This window comes from Convolutriloba macropyga, chromosome 13, assembly GCF_964194025.1.
Source record: "Convolutriloba macropyga chromosome 13, txConMacr16.3, whole genome shotgun sequence".
Lineage (NCBI taxonomy): Eukaryota > Metazoa > Xenacoelomorpha > Acoela > Convolutidae > Convolutriloba > Convolutriloba macropyga.
The window spans coordinates 27,683,701-27,704,544 of NC_134480.1; the positions used below are offsets into that span (position 1 = coordinate 27,683,701).

At 38.8% G+C, this 20,844-nt stretch overlaps 3 protein-coding genes across 3 annotated transcripts in view; 1 reads left to right on the forward strand and 2 right to left on the reverse strand.

The window, feature by feature from the left end:
* LOC142352034 (uncharacterized) overlaps positions 1 to 20,844 on the reverse strand; it is a 309,880-nt gene that overhangs the window by 129,333 nt on the left and 159,703 nt on the right. The window lies entirely within an intron of this gene.
* LOC142352035 (small ribosomal subunit protein uS11-like) overlaps positions 1 to 20,844 on the forward strand; it is a 211,574-nt gene that overhangs the window by 47,659 nt on the left and 143,071 nt on the right. The window lies entirely within an intron of this gene.
* On the reverse strand, positions 8,554 to 8,943 carry LOC142351684 (uncharacterized). The gene has a single exon (XM_075403823.1). The coding sequence runs from the start codon at positions 8,941 to 8,943 to the stop codon at positions 8,554 to 8,556; it is 390 nt and encodes a 129-aa protein (XP_075259938.1).

A 20,844-nucleotide genomic window follows, 5' to 3' on the forward strand; every position in this document is an offset into this window, starting at 1 on the left:
ATTTTTTCAAATCTTTATTTATTGACTGCTCTGTCTAAATTATTCAATTACAGTGTCAATTCATCATATGAACATAAAGTACATCCAGCCGACAAGAGCACAAGAAATGATACAGTAGCACTTCACATTAAAAAAACTTTATTGCTCTACAGCTAGAAAAAAAAATTAACCTACACAGAATTCGATGCTATTCTGTCTGAAGTTAGCCTTCATGTGCAAAACGGAAGGAAAACTTTATATAACAACTGAGAGATAGATAGTTCGTAGGTTAAGGCGGCGACTTATGAAAAGACCATGTTCGACCAGGCGGCGACGTTTGAAAACCATGCACTTTACATCTCTTCAACTACGAGCTAGACCTTCTAATTATAGTCAATATTCGACACACACACACACATACAGACATATACACACACACACTCTCTCTCTCTATCACACACACATACACACACACACACAAAACACTCGTACACAGAAACACACAGTCAAACACACAAACAGACAAACAAAAACACACATTAGTCTTTTCATGCATAAGTCACGGTATAAGAAAGTAATTGCTCCGCCGCTATTGAAATCAGAGACAGAATCAATGCAATCTGAGTTGGATTTCAGCGGGGCTAGAGCAATTGCTTTCGTATACTGCAAGCGCAGGTCAATGCCGGTCAACCATAAATATCAACAAAAACAACAAATCAAATCGCCTCTCAGCAGGTCATCCCAGAAGACTTCCGCCAAAAACCAGCCTCTCTAAGTCTAACAAACGAAAAGAAACAGTAACCACAACCCCATGACACATCAAACAAAACCATCCAAAAGGGAATGCTTCATCCAAGTCTCCACCAGGAGCAAATTTCAATACAATGGCAAAACCAGCAGCTCTATCATAGTCACTGGATCAAAGCACTTATTACACGTATTGCCACTATTCTGCAATTAAATCTTTCGTTCATTTTAACACAGGGGACTTTTCACAGAGCCATTTGGTTGAAGTAATCGATCTCGAAAACGAAAACGCAGCAACTCTCCTATCTAATTCCAGACAAGCAGCGACCAGCAATATTTTTTGACCTCTGAGGCAGAAGATATATTTGAACAGCCAAAAAGCGTGTCATTCCAAATCTGCCCTCCGCCCTCCACCAGGGATCACAGGGAAACACAGTTCGATTCGGTCATCTCGACCAAAAAAGTCAACAAAGCAGTCCAATTGAATGTCGCCCGAAAAGAAAGTTTCTCTTAAGCTGAACATAACCAACGGTCAAACACGCACCCCGCTTCACCATAGGCGGTTTATCTCGACACCCTATTGCCTTCACTGATCCCAAGCACAAGCGAAAATCTTCAACTAGGGAGAGGCCCAGGATGAAGTCCGCGACCCAAGACAGGTATTGGCCAGATCGACTTGTGTCGCGGACAGGGGGTCCGGTGCGACCGTCCACAATGGTCTGGAAAAAATTTGGGTCGCGCCTTCCGTCTGGCCAATGGCAATTTTAGTCTGTTCGGTCTGGCGAATACCCATATTTCGGACTGTTCGGTCTGGCCAATACCCATATTTCGGTCTGTTCGGTCTGGCCAATACCCAAATTTCGGCCTGTTCGGTCTGGCCAATACCTAATTTCAAGGCCTAGAGGTCCAGCCAAATAAGAGCCAAATTGTATAAATCCGTGCTGTACTGACTGTTTTTCAAAATAGCAGCCCATAAAAGGTAAACGACATCTACTTCTAGATGATTACAATACTACATTAACATTCTTTTGAAATTTGCATTTGTGTTTAAATCGACGGCTTTTTTTCAATAATTTCTTTTTAAAATCTCATAATCATTTGTCTTTCAAAAAAATGAAACGAATAAATTATAAGTTTTATTTGATGCTTATACACGTTTAAATGAGTCAGGCTAATAGTCTGGCCTAGGATCTGTTCGGTCTGGCCATTAATCTTGACAGCGGTCTGGCGGATGGTCTGGCCTACGTTCTGGACAATGGTCTGGCGTAGGGTCTGCTCGGTCTGGCCATTGGGCTGGACAACGGTCTGGCGTATGGTCTGGCCTACGGTCTGGACAATGGTCTGGCCTAAGGTCTGTTCGGTCTGGCCATTGATTTTGACAACGGTCTGGCGGATGGTCAGGCCTACGGTCTGGACAATGGTCTGACCTAGGGTCTGTTCAGTCTGGCCATTGGTCTGGACAACGGTCTCACCGATGGTCTGGACAACGGTCTGGCCCAAGGTCTGTTCGGTCTGCCCAAAGGTCTGGACAATGTCTGGTCAGTCTGGCCAATGGTGGCCAAACTCTGCACGGTCTGGCCAATACCTATCTTTGGGTATTGTCGGTCTGGCCAATGCCTGTTTTGGGTATGGTCGGTCTGGCCAATACTTGTCTTGGGTCGCAGACTTCATCCTAGGGGGACGTCGTCATCAACCAGCTGGACAAAGATCAGATAGCAACTTCCATATTGTCACAGGAGTGTAAAACGCCACCAGTATCATGACCCTCAGACTCTATTTCAGATCTTAACTGGGAAGACCTGAACGCACTTCAAGAGATTTCCCAGATGAATTATCTCCCAGGGGGAATTGACATACCGAAGTTAAACTGAAACTAACTTTTCAACTTATTTATATATGGACACTTATATTGCATATGCTAAATAAATAGAAGTTTGTACGTATGTTTGATCCAATCCGATCATGTTTTGTGTTGCTCATTTCATGTGCACCAATTGATAATTTTTGTGATCTGTGTGCATCGCTGTAAAATAGCGAAACCAGAAAAAAACAAATTATAATAGAGTCACTTTCGTGGCCAGGACCGAATAACAAGAAAATTTGCTCACCTGTCTCCTTTTCAAGTTCAAGCTGAGAAAATCCAACTGTATTCTAAATCAATTTCTGTTAGCTAATCTTCAGTCATCAGTCTGATCGTCCCCCAACATACTTGCTGATCACAATGCACAGTTAATAAAATCTCCATTAGAGATGCGGAAGAAGACCCCAATTCCTAATGGAGACGGTTGCGTCGCAACACTTATTTTTGTTAATTAGACTTGCTTGAAACGCTTTAAAGACTTAAAAGATTTATGCTTAGGAAGAAACCAAGCTCAAAAAGAAACAATTGTTTGTGATGAAATCAGATGGAATTATGATTTCTTAGTTCAAAACACGTGGTAATTTATTGTTGCATTTGTTGAAGAAGCAATATCTAGAATTGAAGTTTTGAAGCTCTGGAAATATGAAGGTCAAAAGATTGTTTACCGCGACATAACCCGTCTCCTTGAACTAGTTCAAATGGAAAGTAATATTGACGTCACTTGAGACCATTTGACACAAGACACTTCACAGAAAATTTTTAAAGAGCAAAATGATTTCTGAAAATTCATTGTTTTTTGCCTTGTTGACATCTTCGTCGTTGTAGTCATCATCATCGTAGTCGTGATCGTCGTCTTTGTCGTTGTCGTCATGATCATCCTCATGGTCATTATCATCATCATCATCATTGTGGTCTTCATTGTCGTTGCTGTCATGAAGGTGAAAGACTAACAATTAGCGTGACAGGCTTCAACTTATTGATTGCTGATGTTATTGACATGAATATTGATTGCTCATTGTCAAGGAAACGCTTATCTTCCGGTCTTGTTGTATTGAAATGAGTTGTGCTGCTGACCTGTCAGTCCTCATCCATTGGGTCATCCGCTGTCTTTCATTTGGGTACCTGAGATTCTGGTTTTTTCTTCTTCAATGGAACAAGTCGGCTCACTGGTCGTATGTAGAGGCCTGTTTGAGTTCTAACTTGGACGACTCGTACTATCTTGTCATTTCTGTCGAAATTTTCTGTAATCTTTGCCAGTGGCCATAGCACTGGAGGCGTGTTGTCTTATTTGATGATAGCAATGTCGTTGACGGCGTAATGTTGCTTGTTATCGTGCCATTTTGGTCGATGTTGAAACGTTGTCAAGTAGTCCACGGACCACTTTTTTGCAAAACTTCTGGCAATGTTGCTGATGCTTTTGAACCTTCTGTTTAGTGTCCGGTTGTTTTCTTGATATGGCTCCGGCAAAGCTATTAGTGGGCGTCCAATAAGCGGGTTTTAGTCCTGAGGGGTCATCGGCATCGCTAGAGGGGGCTGCCAGCGGGAGAGAATTGAGGATGGGCTCAACTTGAGTGATCAAGGTTATGAAATTCTCAAAAAACAACTTTGTGGTCCCCACAGTCCTGTAAAAATGTCTCTTCATGGATTTTATTGCAGCCTCCCAGGGATCACCGAAGTGAGGCGTCCGTGGAGGAATTGTCAACCAGTTTATCTGCTGTCCGGTAGTGAAGGCATCTACCGTTTCCTTGAAATCTCTGTACATTATTAACTTCCGGAACTCAATTTCTCCCCGAGTTCAAGTGAAAGTCTTTAAGTTGCCACTATTAATATTTTTAGGCAGTCCACGTTGTGCTGAAAAACTTTTTATGGCGTCCAGACAGTCCTCTTCAGTCAACGTTGTCGTTGTTTCCGGATGAACGGCTTTTGAGCTGAAAGGGTCACAGTAGTCCAAACAAGTGTGAGTGAAAGCAAATGATGAAACAAAACGTTCTGTTGGCAGATCTACCATTTGCGGCTGAAGAATTCTGGCGTCGTGGCGAATGTAGGGCTTGCAGTTTCAAATAATTTTTCTAAAAACTGATAGTCCTCCAGGTATCCAAATTGTTTGTCGAAGATAAAACAATGTTCACTGTGGGCCTCCATGTAGGTTCCTTGCATGAGCTTCCCGAATCAGAAGCACTGTGATTGGCGAATCTTTGGGATAGGAAACTTCTTGTCAATGTTGTAAGGTGAATTTGTTAGTCGTCCGCCCACGCGAACAATTTTATTTTCTGGGTCGTAGACGGGAGAAAGCTTGAAATGTCATCCCCTTCATGGCAGTAGCTTTATTCTTCGTTTTGTAATTTTGTTGATCAATTCTTCTTCAATTGTACCTACATGTCGCTCCAATTCGTTGAAACTTGTTGGTTTATCTAAACTACATAAATGAGCTGTACCAAGCGTACCTACCTGACCCTTACCGATCTTGCCTAACTCAGCCTTAACAGCCTTACCCTACCTCAACCTTACCAAACTTAGTTTCCTCACTCTGACCAACCTTACCTATCTTCAACTTAACAACCAACAACCTCAACACTACCTAACTCAACCTCACCAGCTTTATCTACCTCAACTTTATCAAACTTAGTTTCCTCACTCTGATCAACCTTACCTATCTTCAACTTAACAACCAACAACCTCAACCTTACCTACCTCAACCTCACCAGCTTTATCTACCTCAACTTTATCTACCTTTGTTGTTACCTTTCTCTTCTGTCATTGATGAAGATGATTGACTAACAATGGCATCAAACTTTTGCAAGTAATGTTTTTGAATCAGACTGTATATTGCAATCCGTCCATGATAAAGATCTGAAGAGCTGAAGAGTTGACGAAGTGATTGAAATTGAGATGCTTTTGCAGCTTCCGCCATTTTCTGTTGACATCGTTTTGATGATAGGTTCCTCTTCTGTGAGTAGCATTTAGTATCGGATTGTGTTGCATCCTTTCTGCTGGCAAATGTCTTCTGGCTTTGTTGTTTCGCCTTGTGAATGAATTTCTTGACAGCAAAAATTTTGGATCAGTTTTTCAAACGAGAAAATTCGATGAATTAGCTGAACTATTGAGCTGTTCTCCTGAGTAACAACCATTGTCGTTTGCTTCAGTGTTTCTCAGAGATCACTCGTGGTGAGCAATCAGCAGGATTCTCCTCCATCGGCTCCAAATTCCAGTTGCTGGATTGAATGATGTTCTGTGCAACACGGTTGGCAACGAATGTCTTCTACTTTCTCGCAAAGTCTTGCAGCCAAGCAAGTGTTACCGTTGAATCTGTCCAAGCGTACACCTTTGGTGTAGGGAAACGTTGATCGCTCAAAGATGATTATAGGCTTCCACGAACTTTGCTCCAAATTTGCTCCAAGAACTGCTGCACAAAGTTCCAACCGGGGAACGCCCAAGCTCCTTAATGATGCAACTCTGGTCTTTGCTGTCAACATCCATGATTGAACCAATCCGTCGAACGATTTTCGTATATACACAGCTGTGACCTAGGCTGTAGTTGACGCATCACAAAAGCCGTGAAGGTCAATGACCGCGATGATGCTGGTGAGATTGAAACTACCTTTTTGGGCAGTGTAATATTTTCAAAATCACTCAGTTGAACTCTAAGTCGGCTGTGCTGTTGCTGAAGGCCTTTCGACAAAGTCGGTCCATCCAACGCAGTTGCACAAGAGACTTGAACTGTTTTGTTGTAGGTGAAAGCCGTCCCAAAGGATCAAAGAGCCGTGTGACTTCCGACAGTATTTCGCGTTTTGTAGATTGGTGGTGTCTTTTCGTCCAGTTTTGCTATGAAACTGAAGTGGTCTGGATTTGGGTTCCACTTGACGCTTAAAGTTTTTATACTGTATTGGTTGCTTTTAATTGCCAACTTGTCGGTAATTTCTCGAAAGTTTGCAAGTAATCTTTCAAAAAGTTCCAGGTAACTTGAAGTCCACTTGCGAATCTCAAACCTTGCTTCTGAAAGAACTGCTATGATTGAGACCTGCAATTTCATTGCTTTTTTCAGATCGGATGCTGCTGTCAACAAGTCGTCGACGTGCATGTCTGTCATGATTCCTAGATGTACATTTTTGTTAGTAGAATCTTAAAACCTGTAATGGGCGAACAGAATGGAACGCTGATGATGCTATTCCGTACGTCATCCTAAATGTCAATATGTTTGTTGTGTTCGGTTCCTTCCAAAGTATTCGATGATAGTCTTTATTTTCGGCGTCCAGTTGCACTTGTATGTACATTTTTGCAAAGTCTACTGAAAGGGCTACAGGATATACACGGAAACGAATCAGGATGCTGAATAGATCTTTCTGGATCTTGGATCCCAACATCAGTCTATCGTTCAAAGAAATTCCACTGGTAGTCTTTGCTGAACCGTCAAAATAACACTCAGCTTCGTTGTCGTACTTGAGTTTTTGAACACACAGTGATGACTGAGATAATTTTTTTCTCTATTGGCAGTATCATATTTTTTGCGGGTGCTTCTTTCATGTGTCAGGCTTTTTTGAAATCTATGAAGGAGATTTCTAAATCATTGTCGTGCCTGCTGCTGTGAATCCACCATTTCTCCAATTTCTTTCTGAAACGACAGTTTTACGATGAACATTTCTTCAGGGCTTCTTCGTGTGGTTGAATTTGAAGTTTTCTTCACGTCTTCTTTCTTTGTTGGCTAGATGTTTAGTTACAGGCACTTCCTCGATGTCCCAAAACGCTGTGAATTTTCCTCAAATGATGACACATGATAGGTTTGCAAGCTGGAAGAATTGGAAGTTTGCACGTTTTCGCGTCCGAATACTAGACAAGCGAATACTGAGAGTTGACAAGTAACGGGGATGTTTGGTTCTTTCAGTCGGTTGTTACCAACCATCAAATCTTCGTAGAGTCACGCTTCATTGATGAGATCAACTGGGGCGGGCTGGCTAAATTCGGGATCAGACAACTGTAGTTCCTTTACTGTCTCTCAATTGTGTTGATATAACGAGAAGGCAAATCGTTTGACATTTTTGTCAAAATTGATGCTTCAATGATAATTGGTGCTTTGTTTCTTCGGTTGAAGGCAAAGGTCAATAAGTCCGCGATTAGTTGAGACCTCATTTCCTGCGAGGCCAAAAACACGAGTATTGTTTCTCTTTCTCTTTAGCTGAAGTCTTTGTACTCCAGATTGAGTTACAATATTATTCTGAGATGCAGAGTCCAGAATTGCTCGCAGATATACGATTTCCCTTTGGACATTATCAGGATCAATTGCTATCTGGAGAAAATTTTCCAGTGTCTTGTGTTCATGGGTGAGGGTTGCTGTTATCTTTTGATTGATAGTTATTTGTTCTGCATTACTGCTTGAAGCTCCAGATGTAACCATTCCTGTTCCCCTGCGTTGGATTTGCGGCTGTTTCCAATTGATTTTTTATTTGATTGTTAACTTGATGCGCATCTTCTCGACGCAACAAAGTGTGATGATTTCGTCCGCATTGGCGGCATGAAGAACCTTCGCAGTTCTCTGCTCGGTGTCCTGGTCGTAGACAATTGAAAAAAATCCTTTGATTTTTGATCAGCTGGGCTCACTCCTTGACACCTAAACCTTTGAACCTCCCACATTTGAAAATTCGGTGTTCCTTTTCCCAACATTCGCATTGCTGATTCGTTGTCGTGACATGTGTGTGAAGTTGTCTCTGTGTTTAATTTGCTGACTCCAAGGCTTGAACACGTTCCTCCAGGAAAGTTTTTAGTTCCTGATAGGTTGATTGATCTCTAGTTCTTTCGCTTTTAAAGAAAGCTCCCAAAATTTTGTGTTGCGGCGGGCAATTTTTCTGCAATCAAGTAGACGAAGAAGGGGTTGTGACGCTCCACTAGTTGTCCCTTGTTCCGAAGAGAAAATTTTTGCTCCTCCATTGTGCGATAAGTTTTCATAATTCCCGCGTGTTTTCATTTAAAACTGGTCAATAGGAGACAATTCCGTGGATGTGGGCTCGCAGTATCAATCTTTTGTTCTCGTATGGCTTCTGCACAATTTCCATTGCAACATCAAAGTTGTCGTCGATGGCTGTGATTGAAACTAACATCTTCAAAGCTTCTCCTTTCTTTGCTGACTTCAGGTAGTGTAATCTCAAACTGTTTGTCAGCTGATTGTTATCTATTATTTCACCCTTGAAGCGATCGAAAAAAGAGATCCAGTCCAAGTAGTTTTTGAAAAAATTGGGCAAGCCGGGCTTCGGCAGATTGATGTTCTGCATGTTTCTGGAAATCGTGGTGCTTCCGGCTGCAAATGAGCTCTCTTGTGACGAGTGTCTCGTCTTCCACTGAACAAACCGATGATCTTGTGTTGGCATATCTTGCCATCGTACTCCTCTGTCTCAACAATTTCATAGTCCAAGTTGTCGGGATCATCAAAAAGAGACTGAATCTTTTGATTCTGCTCAGATAGGAAGGCTTGCTTCTTCTTCAATATTTTATTTATCTGCTGCAGTTGGATAGGGTCGTCTTAATTGAGAACGTGAACGGTTTGTTCAGTATGCTGTCTGATTCATTGTAGACTTTTGTTGCAACTCCTCTGAGAGCTCCACGCGACTTTCGAAGAAGTTTTAGATTTTCTGGCATGGTTCTTATATGCTGTTGTCTCTTTTTTCTTTGCTTTGTCTTGATGCTGTTCTTTAGTTGTTTTCTTTGGCTGTAATTTTTGTCTGTATCTGTTGCTGCAAATCTTTTGTGGCTCACGGCTCAGAAAACAAATTAAAACAGCGTGAAAATTGTAAATATATGGTTGTATCTATCCCACAGCAAAAGTGCGGCCAATTTTAAGGCGCAAACTTAGTCTTAGAAATTCAGAGGGCAAAGTAAGCTAGCAAAACCGAGTTCTCGATGATACTAGAGAGAGATTGATTTCCCCTGAAGTTTTCCAAAAAAACATGCAGAGTCTTGATTATACAATTACCCCACTAGATATCTTCTACCGGGTCCCTTGGTTAGATTAATCAACCTAGTTATACAAGTTAATCAACTTGAACAACATGTGGGGGGACGATTGTGTCTAGTGGGGGTCCACTTTTCAATATCCCTTTATGTTTCCCTTTTTCCCTTTTTTAGTTCATCAACAAATTTTTGAGAGTGGATGCTTGTGATGCTTAATGCTTTGATTATTTTATCTTTAATTTTTTTTTCCGTGGACCATTAAATGTTGCATAGCAACACTTAGTTTTGTTAATTAGACTTGCTTTAAACGCTTTGAAGACTTTTCAATATCCCTTTATGTTTCCCTTTTTCCCTTTTTTAGTTCATCAACAAATTTTTTAGAGTGATTGCTTGTGATGCTTAATGCTTTGACTATTTTATCCTTAACCTTTTCTGTCCGTGGACCATTAAATGTTGCATCGCAACACTTAGTTTTGTTAATTAGACTTGCTTTAAACACTTCAAAGATTTAAATGCTTTATGCTTAAGAAGAACTCAAGCTCAAAAGGAAACAAGTGTTTAAGTTAAAATCAGACGAAATTATATTTTTTTAGTTCAAATCACTTGGTAATTGATTGTTGCTCAATTGATTGTTTTCCTAAAAATATGCAAAGTCTTGAGTATACAGCTACCCCACTAGATATCCTCTATCGAGTCTCTTGTTTAGGTTAATCAACCTAGTTATAAAAGTTAATCAACCTGAATAACATGTGGGGGACGATAGTATATATGGGGGGGGTCTGATTTTCATTTTCTTTTAATTTTCTCTTTTTTAGGTTATCAAAAGTTTTTTGAGACTGAATGCTTTGGGTGCTTAATGCTTTGACTACTTTATATTTAACCTATTTGTCGGCAAACAATTAAATGTTGCGTCGCAACACTTGTTTTGTTTATTAGACTTGCTTTAAATGCTTTAAAAACTTAAATGTTTTATGCTTAAGAAGAACTCAAGCTCAAAAGGAAACAAGTGTTTGTGATGAAATCAGATGAAATTATGATTTCTTAGTTCAAATCATGTGGTAATTGGTTGTTACATTTGTTGAAAAAGGCATCTAGAATAGATGTTTTGAAGCTCTCAAAATATGCAAGTCAAAAGGTTGTTTATCGCAACAGAGACCTTGATTCTCCACTCTCAAGATGGCCATAAGGGTAAGGGACAACATTGCAGTTGATAATTTATAAGAATTCAAACCCTCCATCGCTAACCTCTTTTATCCAAACCTCCCCCATAAGAGGATCCGTTCGAAGGAGAGAACTCCGATGAGGCGAAAAACAGATAAAAGAAACGAGAAATGACTAGTCAACTTTGGAAACGAACCTAAAAAAATCGAACGAACGGTTTCAGTGGTCGACAGACTCCTATGGGACAATCCATACTTACAGGTACAAAGTCTCGGTCTTTATTATCAGCCGAAGCATCCAGAATCTTTTATCAAAGAACCTTTACATAAGCAATTAGAACGTTGCTCTACAAATGAACGAGTCCATGAATTTCACTCGTCCACGCAACACAATTTTTGACAGGTTCCAATGTTAGGAAGTAATGCAACGCTCAGATGAATCACTTGAGACATTCTATAGCTGCTATGAGAGGATCTAGTAAAAAACATGTTTATATCCAACATGAGAATAACAGAAATACTATTGAACGGAAGTACATTAACTGGAACAAGTCCTGTATTTCGCAAGCAACAACAACGACGATACCCGAATCAAATGGAAAAAATGAGAGCATTTTCCGACTCCAAATGAACACAATTTTTCTAAATTTGCATCAGCAAAGTAAAACAACAACTCTTCTGCACACTACACCATCTTGTAAACCTAATCCAAGCTGGAAATGCTGAAGCCCAATCAAAACCAACTAGCTTCCGATCAAAGAACTGCACTTGCAACTATTGTAAAAAGATAGGATACTTCAATTGTTTATGGAAAGCTAGAGCGCATGTCGGCTCGCAAGAAACCCCACGACAATAACCAGGCAACTAAAGCTTCAAACAACCAACGCACTTAGAGTCCGCCGAGCTAAAGAAGAAACAAAACATCGGGAACAAGAAAATGAGTCCCTTGACACTCATGCATCGCTGTATATAAAAAGTTAGCTCAAAGCTGAGCAAACATGAGCACCGTCAAACCATGAAATGTCCATTAAACACTGAATACTAAATCTAACAAAGACTTCAACAAAGAGTTCTGGATCAGAACAACAAACTACAACATTAGCCTGGACTTGCTGGCGGTGAAGTGATGTCCAAGATCTTACATTATTTTTCGGCACAGCTAAAGAAAAAGCACATGGCTGCCCTAGAGCAAGAACAGTACCAGTTGCGAAAGGAATCAAGTACAATTGCTTCAACAAACAGGATATCCAAACCGTTGAACACCCTCTGGATTTAGATTCAGGCTCCTTACACGCTCCCAATTGATAAAAATGTGTTTTCGTAAAGACAATATCGCACAACGTAATCGGTCGAGATATTTTACGTATACTGTGTATAAAACTAATGGCGGTGAAAATAGAAGGTAAAATCATCAATCTTTTTTCAAGCGTTAACATCGTAATATTTTAACTTGGAGCTTGCCAAAATACCCACACCACTGCATTTGTCAAGATGTATCTCAAAATCATGTCGCAGAGGTAACATTCAAAGAAAAATTCAATCCTTCCCGTCATATAGAGAGAGATGAGTACCCTTACACTTTCTACAAGAAAAAAAAACAGAAGAAAAACAGAATAAAAACACCAAACCAATGATAAATTTAGATAAAATTTCGGACGAATTTTTTAATAGACCAGTAGTCTTCACAGTCAAAAAGAAAAAAGCTTCAAAAATGCACTAGACCTCTAAAATTTTAAAACGAATATTGGATGCAAAGTATAAACCACTGGGTTGACTTAGTAACATCTTATATACCAGAACAGAAGTCGTCTCCAGGTGAATTATTCTTCTCAAAAATAGATCTTAAATATGCGTACAGCCAAATTTCGCTGCCAACGCAATTCAAAAACAGTGCAGTTTTAATATATTAGAAGGAAAAGCAGCGGGAACATATCTTATCGTCAACAGTTGTCATGGCTTATCAAACATGCGAGTCGCTTTCCGAAAAGCACAAAAACTTTCTTACCAATTTACACAAAAATGAAAATTGATAGGGTTGGAAAGAAATCCATATGGAACCCCCCAACCCCCCAGACAAATTAAGGTGATTATCAAAAATAAAAAACACAACGCCTATGAACAAATTTTATGCAGCTAATTTTGCACACACGACAAAGCTGAAATTCGAAACTCATTCCTTTCTGCCAACAACAAATGGTGGCCACTATATTGCACAATAAACCAACCAAAAACAGATTTGAACTAGAGATAAGAAAACTTCAGAGATCGCCAAAGCAACCAAAATGGAAACGGACGAACCTCCTTCTACAGAAAGCCATTTTGTTCTGAGTTACATTCAAACATACCGAGATAATAACAAAGGCAAAATATTTTCTGCGGTCCTAGTAAACATGACCCCTTAATTCCTATGATTCAGACAAAAAGCTGCTTTACCGAGAAAACTTAAATAGAGTTTTTAACGAGGAATTTGTCAAGGAAAGTTCCCGCAGGGAATAGGAACTGGTTATTGAATTGGTTAAAAACAAAAACTGGGATACGCTAAAAGAAGTCAACCCCTCTACTAAAATAAATCCGGGGACTAGTCCGTTTCACCAATCAATTGCCTTATTTGCGACAATTTAATTGTCATAACTGCCAAGTTAAGGACCATTTTTCTACAAACTATCCAGAACAAGTACCCAGGCCAGGTTGGAAATCTATACTTTGCAAAGCTGATGAAGTACCCCAAATCCATTGGGAAAATTTTGATTGGTAAATTAAACAAAAAAAAACTACATCAATTGGTAGAACCAAATTTGGAATTCCCAATAGACTCTGCTGATCTATAACAACACCTCCCCTAGAAATTACATTCTGGTAACAGTTGACAAACTTTCACCGTTCTCCCACCCCGAGGTATACAAAAACTGCGTTACTAAAGCAGCCATCGAGTACTTAGGGAGTTTTGCAAAGCATCCATCAATCAATCCGCTGCGACCAGGTCCGAAGCTCTCGATTTTAAAAATTTTTGTAAAAAGAAAAAATATTAGACCAATCCAATACAGCAACGGGAGATAACAAGGGACAGGGAATGTTGAACAATAAATTCAAACAATTGATACCAACTGTTCAAAATGAGCGCAACAAATTAGACATCAAATTTAGGCGACATCATTGCGCGACAGATTAGTTAACATTATAGGAAATATTAAACTGATAACCAAAAAGCCACAAAAATGTCTCCCTTTGAAACTCACTTTGGAAGAACCCCTCAGACGGAACTATCAAATATACTCACTAAACCTTCACAAGAAAACCTGTCAAACAAAACCTTAAAATATAATTGTTTAGATAAGGAGACCCTCTGGCAAAATGTCCTCTCACGTGAAGAACTGTGCCGCAGAGACGACTCCTTAAAAGACAACTGAGACTTCCGCTACCGCGAAAAATACCCCGCAAACTTGGTTGAACTAGTTGGTACCACGAGTAACTGGTCAATACCCGATAGCTATAAATTCGAGAAGCTGCCACTCGTTCAACATGTGCCACGTATAAGGTCACTCCCTGCGAAATTCACTTCACAATAGGAGACAAAATCACAGACAAAAAGCGGGTGAATTCAACGTAGATCGGAAAACTTTACCACGCAAAACAAACAATCCCGTCCCACCTTATTAGCCTAACTTTTTTGGACCGTAATACCAGATAGTTCTATCACAGGTTACTCTCCGCAGGTTATAAAAAATGATCTAATTGTCTAAAAATATCTCTCTTGTTTCTCTTTTTTTTTGCAAATTTCTTGTCCTTTAAACCGTTAATTTTTGAGGACTCGGAGTTTGCTCCAACTCATTTTTGGTTTGAACGAAGTACTTCCAATTGTTGTTGTATCTATCTTTGTTCGTGTGGACAAAACAATAGTAGAACATACATCTAATGGCACATTGAAAAATGAGACTGTGTTTGTCCGGGCCGCCGGTCGAAAATGGGGTAAAATTGGCACATTTTCTAACATTGGTGAAGCTGCAGCTTCTAAAACGACTACCACTACTACCAATCCTCATACATAAATTTTCCAGAGCTTTTACACCCTTTTCTTCAGTAAAATGTATATCTATTATTGGGAGACTTCGACACACTTTTAAAGTCAACGATAGTGAACACTGACTGGAAAGGCTTAACTTATTGTAGAGCTTGGATTTTTTAAATCAGTGGTAGCTTTTATGTGATTCAAGTTCTTGCATTTCAAGGGAAGTTGATTTGATTTTTGGCTGTTTTCGAAGTATTTTTGAATTCCAGAAAACCTTCCAGTTCTACAGAGTGTTTTTCCAACGATTACTGATCTGCAATAAATAGTGCTGCTCGATTCCATTCAAATCGTTTCCATTTTTTGAAGCCCCTTCAATACATATGCGAGTGGTTCCTTTTAATTTCATATCTCTCTTCATTTGTGATATCTTGCCGTAAATTCATATTTTTGTGTTTTCTGGAATGTGTGTTTTCATGGTCTTTTACAGCCAGTCCTACCACAATTGTATAGCGATTTCGCTTTTACTGAAGCAGTACGGCAAGAACGGTTTCTGCAACATGGCTTCAACAAATTCATTGAGTGTGCTTCGATGTGACAAGATGCTCAAGTCCCGAATTTCAGTTAGCTGGTCCCGTGTCAAATTTTTACCCCAAAATAGATGTAGGATTGGGGGGTTAATCTAGGAATTTGCAGCCAATTCCCCTCAAAAACCCTACAACATTTTGGGGGTAATGGGCAACTCTTACGTCAAACAATTCCCCTTACTCCCCGTTACATCCTTATCTTATATAGTTTTACCCCATAAAGTTACCCCCTAATTTTACATCTTGGGGGTTATTTTTTGAGGTTGGTGGCTCTAACAGTTCCCCCTTACTCCTATTAAAATTACCCTATTAACCCTCTTATCTTACATAGTTTGACCCCACCATATACTATTACCCCCACACTCTTATATCAGTTTGGGGGTAATCAGGGGGTAATTTCGTCACAGGCAGTAGAATCTTGAACCTATAAGATAGAATTAATTTCATTTGGTCGCTCTTACATAGATGCTCAGTATTTTTGTCTACAGATAAGTAAAAAAGCACCTCTATTTTGCTTTTAAATAGAATATTCACTTCTTTCTTGAACACTGTGATCAACTGTTGGTATTTTCTTTCATCAATTTTCAAATAATTCGGCTTGGCCAAGTTTTGACAATTTCCTATGTTACCATCAAGCCGTACAAAAATTAAATTCTCCCACAGGTAGTGCTGCTTGGTTTGCGTAAATATGGATAAGCTCATTAAAAAGAATCGAGAAGCGCCGATAAAAGTAGTAGCGATTGTCGGTTTCGGGTTTGTGAGGGTATTTCGCGTGTGTCGGGAACTGACCTTGTTTATGTCAAACAAATAAATTTGCATTGATTACAATTTGTCATGATTTGTGAGAAGTTGATGTGTTTTTGAATCTCTTCAAGGCCTATTATATTGCATAGTATCAATGTGATGACTGATCAAGAATTTCAACTAAACCCAATCTTTACAGCCTGGTTATAGAGTTTCACTAAATCCTATTGACTGAAGATCGCGTTGGAAACAATCAGCCGCTCGGCTTTTTAAAGGACTATTAACGAATATTTGATTGCAGTTAAGGATATCTTCAGTGATAAACTTTGTTCAATCTGGCACTGAAGTTTGTAAGGCTTCAATCAGTCGACACCTGCTCTTCTGTTGATTCAACTGAGTTTTCTGTTGAGTGAAGCATGTTTTGTATAGAATGAATCCGTTTCTGGAAGCACTCTATATTTTCATCGAGCTCCTCAATTGTTTCATTGAGAGTATCTTGCACTTTCGTGTACCCTTTAAACAGCATCCTGTCTTGTTTGGTTACAAAAATCTGGTCCAAGTTAATCTCAGTAATTTGATTCTTCCTGTGAAATGAAATTGATTGATCTTGTAGCGTCTGTAATTCCTTTATTAAAGAAGCAATTTTCAAAATTCTGAACATCCATTTTGTGAAACAGAAGTGTCCTCCGGATATGACCTGTTAACAATGATAGTTTGACTCACTCTGCAGGCTGACGTTTAGTCAGCTACAGTTTTAGGCTTTGCTGCTCTCAAATTCGGTGCATAATTTTTTTATTGGATTCTGTAATTGTTGCATTGAGACAAGCAAAATGAACGGAGTTCGTGAGTGACAATTGGGGCTACTTGAATCGGACATTTTTCTAGCTTCAATTCAGCGCTTGTATAATTTTTTGCATAGTTTGTCCATATCTGAGTTTGTTTTTGGATAGGCTTGTAAATTCGTGTACTACTTCAACCAGATTTTTGACAAAAAATTTTTGTTTCCAGCTGTGATGCATTTGAAAACGGTTTGTTGAATAATTCACACTCTTTCAATTTCTGATTAAGGATATTAGGAGTCTCCAGAATAGTTTTCTCCAAATTTCTGAATGTTTCAACTACTCTGTCCACGCTCCGACAAATTTAATTTTTTGAAACAGAGTGTTTTTAGAATTTTTGGTGCTTGTCCCGCCAGTTGAGGCATGCTTATATTTTTGTAGGCACGATTGACATCAATCAGAAATTTCGATACCTCTTTTAAAAAAAGCAATTGAACTGTTTTTCAGTTGATCAACTATAATGCGGAGCTTACCGATTTGAAAAGCTCGTTTTTCTGCGTATTGTCTTCGTAAATTTATCTTCCGTTATTGTGATGACCGTATTAAAAAAACCTAAGGTTTTTTGCCCCCATGTTTCTTTTGACGTTCCTATAGCTCACCAGGAATACGGCCGATTGGTGTCAAGTTCAGATTCAGATGATTTTGCTCGGTCATTGGCTTTAACACTATTTTGTTATCATTCTATGGTTCTGTCGCTTTGCTGTCACCCATGGGTTACAATTAGGTTGCTTCAATGCAGCTTTCAAGTCTTATCCACACTTTTTTGTCAACTTACTGCTTGTCAAAAATATCCAAAAAATGTCCCTTTTTGCCATCCAGGTGTTCGTGGCGTAGTTCTAGAGTAATACACAGGACTTGTTCTTCACTGAACCAAATTTACTGAAGATCGCATCAAAACAAATAGTCATTCGGATGTTTAATGGACTGCAACTTAATGTTTTGTCAAAGTTAAGAATATCATTACTGATAAACTACGTTCAATCTATCACCAAAATTTTTGAAGCTTCAGTCAAGGATAGTAATGTTGTTAACTGCTTGTAGAAAAGCTCAAATAAGAAAAAATGCTTCCATTTTAAAATCTAGCATAAGGTAACGAGAAAAGACTGAAAGTGATTGAGATATAAATTACAGTCAAGTTGCTCATTGTCACAGTTTCGAATGATTCTAAATACAGTATGCTTACACTATCCGAATTTTTCGACTAAATTACACCATCAGTTAGTGATCATATGGAACCTCAATGGTACTCATTTCTTATTGGATAATTGAGTAATTAATTTATCTCAATTTTTACAAAGAAATTGACAAAGTACTGCACTAATTGTTTTTGTTGACATAAGCAAGGATGATGCATACGTAACACTAAACGCCCCAGATATATGGCAAATTCTCATAAAAAAATTTCAGAGTTTATTCAAATAACTCATTAAAACTCAGCAGTGATTTGGTATTATTGGGAAAAAAGCAGTTTTGCACCATGTAAATTTTAATAACTACAATTATGTTATGATGGAATATTTTTTGTAGCTTTAGTGCTAATAGTTTTGGTTGCTCAGGGTTTCCTTTTCCAAAAAAGTACTGGAGACATTTTCAGTCCTAGCTTGTATATTTTAATTTTTTGGACAATTTTAAGTTTTTCGATTTCTATTTTCGCTCAGTTTCCATAGAAATTTCCTTTTGACTGATGATTCTTTTTGCTGTTTAAAAGTAGCACCAACAGTTAGGTAGACACATTTTTTCAAGTTGATGTGCTAGAAAATATTACAACATTGAACCATCAGTTTTGACATCTTTCCAAGTTTTCATTTTCTTTTTGAACAATCACGGATATTGATCTTATTCCGAATCCATATTCGGCCAGTTCGCGGCGTTTCATCCTGTTTTTAAACATTCGGCATTTAATTCTTCTCCAAAGAAAAATAAGTGTTTCTTGTTTTTTGAGCTTTCTGATACACAGAATAGTCATTAGCCGTTTTTGGCAACTGTAAAAACAAAAACAATCGTTCGCATCCCTCTCTTCTGATACAAGTGGTTTCATTTCCGTTTGCATACCTTTTAATGGCATCAACACTAACAGTGCAGAAGCCTGACAAATGTCGTGCAATTTTGTCCCCTGGCAGGTTTTGAAATGTTTTCCGGTAAACTCAACCGGATGCCATCAGGTTTTTTGGTTTTTGCCTCTTTGATAGTTTTTTGGCTCTACCAGCTTTGGTTCAGGGATGGAAACATTTTTTCGTTCCCCAAAGGGCTCTTTAATTTCAGATGCGGATTTGTGATTTCATGATTTTCATATTGTAAAAATTTCAGTTGTTTTTTTCTTTGGTTAATTGCTTTTGCTGCGGCTTCAAACAACTTGTCTCATTGTATTTGACAAAAAAAAATTGCACAAAAGAATATAATTTTTCGTCAACTCGTTATAACACCCGATAAAGGTCGATTTCTTGGAGGTGTTTTTGGAACTCACGTTTATGGAAACTTACTCCCTAGTTAAATCAATGAAAATGGATTTCAACGAAGGGAATGTCTAAATTACAGATCATACAGAACTTCTGTCCCGTTTGCTGCATATTTGATGCAGAGCGTTTTCTTGCTCACTAGAGTGCTCACTATTAATCTTGATAGAAATCCTTTGTGTAAATCTTTTGATTCTCTACATATCTTACATTTAAGGACAGCAATATCTATTACCACATCAGCCATCGTAGTCCAGTTTTTTCAAATCTCGATAGATATTTGGGGTTTCAGTTCTTTTTCAGCTTTTGAATTTCGAACAGCAGTCAAAATGGCTCAAAGGTGCTCACATTCATTTTTTCTTTCAAATTTTGAGGATTGTCTGATGGATTGCGACGCTCATAATTAGGTTTGCAAAAATATACGCAATACTATTTGAAAAATTTTAGGGTCAATTCGTAACCTGAATTAGTTGCTTGTTTCGGCCAGGCTTCGATCCAATTATTTTCATGCAACCTTACCTAATTTGTTTTCCAAAAACAATATCAATTGTCACCGTATTGGACAAAAGTAGTGCTGGTCTCATTTGTATTCCTCAAGTTGTTCACATAGATAATGAATAAAAATGAAGAAGCAATGATGTTACTTGTTAGGTCTGATCAGAGGTCACTTCCGTATGGCACCTCAACCTGGGTGGGGTTGTATACGGCAAGGCATCCAAAGCTCTTTTGGCTTCGGACACTGGGCTCTTCAGATCCGCGAAGTGATGAGTTGCTATTTCAGTTGGTGCTGCCTCAACAGATAACAACTCGTGGCCATACTGAACAGTCGTCACGGATTTAGACCATGTCAGGTGACATATCCCGACACTTGAAATCCTTCGTGAAATAGGCTTTGCAGGAAGCATGAACCACGTCCGGCAGAACTCACACAGGATATAATTTTCACCAGGGGAACAAACAGGACAGCAAACAACTTGCATTGATTTGCATCTCGATCGCGTCTTAGGCATATCAAACACAAAAAATTAAAACAAATTTTTGTAAACTTTCCGTAAGGTTTTCATAAAGATGCAAGACCTATTCAGATAAAATATTTAGACGGTGATGTAGGAAAGACCCCTAGGCTCTTTTGAGGTCTGATCTGACGAGCTTGTTAAAAATTTGAATGAGGGGGAAAGGAATTCAAAATTGTTTATATAGATGGCCAAAATACAAAAAAAAGGATGCAATTAAAAATTTTGTTGGAAGATTTTGACCACAACACAAAACTTTCAATATCGGGAACATCGTTGACTGAAAACAAAATTTCCTCATTACGGAAAAAATTAAACGGATCAGATAAAACTTTTAATAAAGATTGGAAATCAAGAAAAGAAGAACAAAGGCTTGGTTGCAGTTTTTGTACTAAAATTTTGCACCTCGAGTCAGTCGACCTAGTTACCTTTGTATCACGTGGTTTCGATTCAGTTACCGCCAATTGAAACAAAAAACTTGACAAGACATGCAAAGAAAAGCTAATAAAAAATGTTGCATAC